This window comes from Ipomoea nil, unplaced genomic scaffold, assembly GCF_001879475.1.
Source record: "Ipomoea nil cultivar Tokyo-kokei standard unplaced genomic scaffold, Asagao_1.1 scaffold2781, whole genome shotgun sequence".
Taxonomy (NCBI): domain Eukaryota; kingdom Viridiplantae; phylum Streptophyta; class Magnoliopsida; order Solanales; family Convolvulaceae; genus Ipomoea; species Ipomoea nil.
The window spans coordinates 394,651-401,779 of NW_017619209.1; the positions used below are offsets into that span (position 1 = coordinate 394,651).

General features: G+C 46.0%; 1 protein-coding gene across 1 annotated transcript; it reads left to right on the forward strand.

Moving 5' to 3' along the window:
- The first annotated feature begins 436 nt into the window (after nt 1–436).
- On the forward strand, nt 437–1,647 carry LOC109157437. The gene is made up of 2 exons (XM_019305344.1): nt 437–1,051; nt 1,348–1,647. Exons 1-2 carry the CDS (start codon nt 437–439, stop codon nt 1,645–1,647), a joined length of 915 nt encoding a protein of 304 aa, XP_019160889.1.
- The last annotated feature ends 5,482 nt before the right edge of the window (nt 1,648–7,129 follow it).

A 7,129-nucleotide genomic window follows, 5' to 3' on the forward strand; every position in this document is an offset into this window, starting at 1 on the left:
GGTACCACCTATGTATTATCCACCGGCCGGTTATCCGCCTTACATGCCTGCGTACACGGCTCCAGCTTCCGCTCCCCCAAACCAACCGACCATGCCGACCGAGCCCGAGCTTCAGCCCTGTCCCCGGACTAGGCGCTCGGCTCGCTCGAGGTTGGGATCGCAGGGGGCCGAGGTCATGGATGAACCACGGCAGGAGACATATGCCCAGGCGGCTGAAGAGGCCGAGTTTGAAGCCAATCGAGCGAGTGCGTTCGAGCGACTCCGACCAGCAATGCGGCAACGATTGGGACCACAGGACCCAGATAGGCGCTTGGTTGATTCTCCCATGCGAGCGGCCAGTCAGGCAGGGTCGTCAGGACACAGCGGGCCTCAAGCGCATCGATGACGCCGGGCTCGGGAACCAGCCCGTACGGTCAAGCAAGACGAGAGCCGAGAAATGTTGAACGACCTCCGTGTAGAGTTTACTCGGTGGCAGAACGGGCATGCCTTGAGGTCTCCTTCCGATCATACCGCTTCATTATTGCGGACACCCTTCACGGCGGAGATCATGGCTCAACCCTACCCACTCGACTTGCGAATCCCTGGAAACAAAGAATATGACGGCCGTACAGACCCGGAGGTTCACATCAACACTTATTATGGAAATATGCTGATGATGGGCGTAACTGACGCTGTGATGTGCCGGGCATTTTACTCGACGCTTTCTGGTCCGGCGGTCGACTGGTTCAGAACGTTACAACCAGGGTCCATTTCTGATTTTGCTAGCTTGGCAGCAAAATTCACTCGGAAGTTCGTAACTTCCAAAGTCATCTGGAAGCCTTACATGTATCTTGAGAAGGCTAAGCAATTGGAAGGAGAGAGCTTGACTGATTTCTTAGTAAAGTGGAAAGTGGCGGTGGGAGAGGTCGAACCCATGGACGACTTGACAGCCATTCATATGTTGCATATTTCCCTCAGAGCCAGTTACTTGTACCAGGATTTTATACTCCACCCGCCTGCAACCTACGAGGAAGCGCTCCGAAGAGTGACAGATTATGCCAATGCTGGAGAGGTAAATGCCGTCAAACGTTCCCAATAGGTCGGGTCTTCCCGGAAGCCCTCCGGTCGGTCAGATAACCGATAGGCCGAAGACCACCCCCGACCCAGAGCCCGGCCGGGAGATTTCACGGCCTTGAACCGATCAGCCGGGGAAACCATGCAATATGCCCAGTCCTGCAACCTCATTCGCCTACCTCATCCTGGACCGAATGGGAAGGATAAGTCGGAACATTGCGCTTATCATCGATGTGCTGGGCATGACACGGAAGAGTCACACATTTGAAACAATTGTTAGAAGACTTACTCCAGTTAGGAAAATTGGATAAGTGTGTTGGGAAGCGGAAAGAGAACAAGAGAGCATCTGAGAGGAAAGATCATAGACGCTCCAATCGCCCTGATCTATCGGATCAGGACCGGAGAGATCCCGATCCCCCGTCTGGCAGTCGACCATCATCGAAACCGACTATTCATGTTATTTTCGGCGGCTTGGAAGATGCTTCCCAAGCTCGAGAGCCATGCTCGGTCGCGATTGTCGACTCCCAGGGGAGCGGTAAGAGGAAAAAAATGGAGCCAATCACCTTTTCCCTTGAAGATCAACCCGAGAGATGAGATACCGGGATGGAAGCGCTCGTTGTTACGATCGATATCATGGGAGTCGACGTACAGAGGGTGATGGTGGATACCGGGAGTAGCGCAAATGTCCTTTATTTGGACGTTTTCGAGAAATTGAAACTTGATCGACAAGAGCTAATTCCGGTCGGTGTACCCTTGTCGGGATTTACCGGGGATACCATTCGCCCAGAAGGAAAAATCGTCCTCCCGGTCGAGTTGGGAACTCCACCCAAATCTGTCAAAACGCAAATAGAATTTGTTGTGGTGAATCTTCATTGCGTCCACAATGTCATCCTAGGCTGCCTGCCCATCATGAAGGTCGGGGGAATTATATCTATGCCTCACTTGTGTATGAAATTCCCTACCCCGGCTGGGGTTGGAGTTCTGCGGGGTGATGCTTAGTCGGCAAGGAAATGCTATACTCGAGCGGTCAATCGGCGCGACGCAAGTTCTTCCCGGGTGAATACAATCTTCAAGGACGCGCCGTTAAGGACCGAAAAGAACAACCAGAGCCATCTAAAGAGCTAGAGGAGGTTCCTTTGTCAGAGGACCAGCCTGAGCTGTAACACCCCAGATTTTCAAGATATTTAAAACTTATAAAATAAAGGTGAAATCTCATTAAATCCCAAAACATAATACAAGAGTACGGGGTGCTATGCCACACCTGAGCTAGAGAACTCAGGTGCACAGGCTAACTAACTAATATCCTCAATAATGTAACGCATAAACATGGCACGCAGGCCGAAAGGGAAGCTATCTACTTATACGTTCCAAGTTCTAGCGCGCTCCAGTGACCTACTCTTCTGTGCCTCAAAGCCAAATATATCTGTTCAGCGAGAGATGCTTGGTAACCCACTCTAACGCGTTGAAATACAATACATATAGATATATATATATATATATATATATATATATATATATATATATATATATATATATATATACATATATATATATATGTATATATATGTATATATATATATATATATACATATATATATATATATATATATACATATATATATATATATATATGTATATATATATGTATATATATGTATATATATATATGTATATATATGTATATATACATGTATATATATATATACATATATATATATATATATACATATATATATATATATATATATATATATATATATATATATATGTATATATATATATATAGATATACGAAAACCATTTTGAACATAAAGATATCTCCTACGAACTCTAGCTTTTGAAACAGGGATAGACTCAACAGATAGGGCTAAGCACAGACAGCAGTTATACCAAGCATATACAGTTTACAACAGGCAAGACAGATAAGATAAGCACAGTTAATAATCATAACCCAACATATACGATCTCCGGTACAAATCCCATAGTCTCATCCCCAAGATACTCATAACAACAACTCATCCATACTTCATCACATAGCACACTTTGTTGGCGCCACAGGACCAATCGCATGCCCATACATGAGGGTCAGCGCATATAGCTCTGACAAGGCCCCGCAGCACCCTGCCACGTCTCACAGCACGGAGGGGTCGATCGCAACCGACCGATGAGCCGCAGCTCTATATAATATTTATATACCTGGCCGGTCTTTACCAGCCTGGTTAACAGTTGGGATGGTTCTCAACCCATTCAACTGCTCGTATAGTGGACCTTTGTCCTATATAATATTTATATACCTGACCGGTCTCTACTAGCCTGGTTAACAGTTGGGATGGTTCTCAACCCATTCAACTGCCCGTATAGTGGATCTTAGTCCTATATAATATTTATATACCTGACCGGTCTCTACCAGCCTGGTTAACAGCCGGTATGGTTCTCAGCCCACCCGACTGCCCGTATAGCCCGATTGATCTCAACCAAGTCGGGGTAACATGCACACATAACATATAGCAAGCACATGCAACCCACATTAACACATTGGGAAGGGGGATAAAACTTATAACAAAACCTATGCGTGATCCTTCACATACTAAGAATAGTCCTAAGGGGTTCATACTTCTTTCACCTAGGTCAACGGGATACCAATTCAACTAGCATGCAATATATAAGACTCATACGACCTACGAACGGTACCCGAAAATCAAACTAGACATAGGCACGATAGACGGAGTCCGTTGGGACACCACGAGGGTCGAGGGAACATCAAACGGGGAAGCCGGGATCCCGATGTGGGGTATAAACTAGCGGGTAGCCGGTGGGTGGGGGTCACCCGCCGGCGTTCTACAAATCCGGGCAACGGGTGCCCGCCCGCCGGCTGCCCGCTGCCGGCGTTGCCCGATTTGGCCGCGGGTAGGTGGCGGGTCCCCTACCCCCCACTGACTCTTTTTCATCAAAAACGACCCGGGAACCTTTGTGGAACCCGAAACCATGCTTAGACACTTTCAAACGCAATTGATAACACACGTAGACAATTAACGAATCAAAATCAAGAAACAAACGGCACATAACCTATCATGCTTTTCTAAACATAATAAACACCCAATCATGCGAAGTCCCACCCAATATACCAAGAATAATACTATACGAATTCCACGATATAACCTAGGGTTCTAATTATTTTTAAATCAACAAGAACACAATTCATCTTCCAAAATCAAGATTCGGTAGGAATATCATATAACGATCAAGAACCTCATATAATCATTAAGAATATCAAGAACACCATATAATTATCAAGGACGTCATATAATCATCAAGAACACCATAATTGTCCAGAACCTTTCATCATCAAGATCACCCATGGAAATCATCCCATCAATCATCAATAATAATATCACAAATCATCAATACACAATAATATGGGGAAATCCTAAGAGGGGAATCATAACTATGAAAATAGGTTTTGTTGAGACATGGGTTACCTCTTAGCCTTAATTAATTCCTTGACTATGAAGGGTCTTTCTTTAAGCCTTCTTCTTTCTTGATTTCTCCTAAGGGAATTCTTGGAACTTCTTGTGTGGTGAGAGATTATGGTGGTGAAAGATCTAGGTGCCTCCTATATCCCTATTTATATATTTAAGACTCCTAATTAGGGTCTGAATGGTATGGGTTTACTAATTCTATTCCTTATAGAACTAAGGGCTTATTTTAGGGATAAGGGTCCATGGTCCATAGTGGACCATATTAATTAATTAAAGGGAATCCTAATCGTAGTCTGAATAGTAAAAGGCCTACTTCCTTTATTCCTAATAGATAACTAGGTCTAGGATTCCTAATTAGAATCTGAATAGTAAAGGGTTTACTTTCTTTATTCCTAATAGGCTTAGGACTCTAATTTAGGCAAGGGTCCACAGTTCATGGTGGACCTTATTAATTAATTAAAGGAAACCTAACCGAATTAAATCATATTTAATTATTATTAACGGGATTAATTAAATAATTAATCCGGGATTGAAGGCCGTAACACGGGGTGTTACACTGCCTGAGCGAAGAGTTAAGATCGGTCGGGCCCTTACCCCTGAACTCCGACTGGAAGTATTAGCAATCCTCCGGGAATTTGCTGATATATTTGCATGGGGGCCGAGGATATGCCCGGGATTGATCGAACTGTTATTTGCCATCGATTGGCTGTAGATCCCACCGCTAAACCGATCAAACAGAAGACCAGACATTTGTCTTCCGATCGTCGTGAGTTTGTTCGTGAAGAGGTGAAGAAGATGGCTGCGATCGCGCACATTCGCCCGGTCACTTATCCCGAGTGGGTAGCCAATATAGTGTTGGTTTCTAAGCCCCCATCCTGGAGAATGTGCATTGACTTCACCGATCTGAACAAGTCGTGCCCGTTGGACCCTTAGCCCCTGCCGAGCATTCATCAGATGGTCGATGAAACAATCGGGGCCGAGTTAATGAGCTTCATGGACGCCTTCAAGGGTTATCATCAGATCATGATGAGCCATGAAGATGAAAGCAAAATGGCGTTTGTCACGCCTGATGGTTTATATTGCTACCGGGTTATGCCGTTCGGCCAACGAAATGCAGGGGCGACATATCAGCGCATAATCAACATGCTCTTTGAGGACCTGCTAGGCTAGACGATGGAAGCTTATATTGATGACATGTTGGTGAAGAGTCGGGACCAAGCGGACCATACTCGGGATCTTCGACAGTGCTTCTAGATCATGAGAACGTACCAGCTACGTTTGAACCCGACCAAGTGCACATTCGCTGTACAGACCGGGAAAAGGGTTATATGATGACGAAGAGAGGGATTGAACCAAATCCCGCCAAAGTTAAAGCAATTCTCGATATGCAACCACCCACAACCGTTCGGGAGGTGCAACAATTGACTGGGAGATTGGCAGCCTTGAGCAGGTTCCTCTCGAAGTTGGCAGAGCGAGCTTTACCTTTCTTCAAAGTGCTACGCAAAGTCAATGGGTTTGTGTGGGACGATGAGTGCCAATCGGCTTTTGATGAGTTGAAGGAGTATTTGATGTCTCCGATCGTGCTGTCCAAACCCGAGCTAGGGGAAGATCTTGATGTTTATCTGGCTGTATCCGATCGAGCAATAAGTATCGTGTTGTGCCGAACGGATCCGGAAGGAGTCCAGCGACCGGTTTACTATGTGAGCCATGCGCTCCATGGTCCGGAACTTCGCTACTCCCGGCTGGAGAAGATAGTCTATGCCTTGTACACAACGGCGAAAAAATTGGCTCCTTATTTCCAAGGACGAATCATCCATGTTTTAACCGACCAGCCGATTGGAGCAGTCCTCCGCACTGCTTCTTCTTCTGGATGCCTCGTCAAATGGGCGTTAATGTTGACGCAATATGCAATAGATTACCGACCGCGACCGGCTATCAAAGGCCAGGCTTTGGCCAATTTTTTGGTTGAGTGTACCGCTCGGGATACTCAACCTCCAGTCGCAGAAGATCCCGAGGCGGCATGGTGGTCCTTGGCCACTGATGGGTCGAGTAGTAAAAAGGGAGCGGGCAGTGGAGTCGTGATCACGAGCCCGGAGGGATTTAAAGTCTATTATGCTTTGGTGTATCAGTTTACCCCGACCAATAATGAAGCAGAGTATGAGGCGTTTGTCAATGGCTTACAATGCGCTCGGGATTTGGGGGCTACATCCGGGCACAGACTGACTTAGCGTTGGTGGTTAGGCAAGTCCTTGGCGATTATGAGGTTAATGAGGAAAGGTTACAAGCTTATCGCGATTTGGCAATGGAGAAATTGAACTTATTCCGGGCATATACCGTTCGTCATGTTCCCCGATTGGATAATGCTAATGCAGATATCCTATCGAAGCTAGCACAAGACGCACCTGAGCATATGTCTAAGATTGCTCGGATTTTGATGATTCCGAGACATAGCATTCACCGTTTGTCGGTCGCCCTTATTCAATCGGCTGAGGAAACATGGATCTCCGACTCGATGGAATACCTACAACATGACCGTTTACCGGACGATCCGCAACGAGCTCGGAAGGCGAAATTGAGGGCGCCGAGATTCCAAGTAC

Coding starts and splice junctions, on each gene's coding strand:
- LOC109157437 (XM_019305344.1), top strand. CDS start 437: ATGTTGAACGACCTCCGTGTAGAGTTTACTCGGTGGCAGAACGGGCAT. Junction 1,052..1,347: donor ATTATGCCAATGCTGGAGAG/GTAAATGCCGTC, acceptor GACTTACTCCAG/TTAGGAAAATTGGATAAGTG.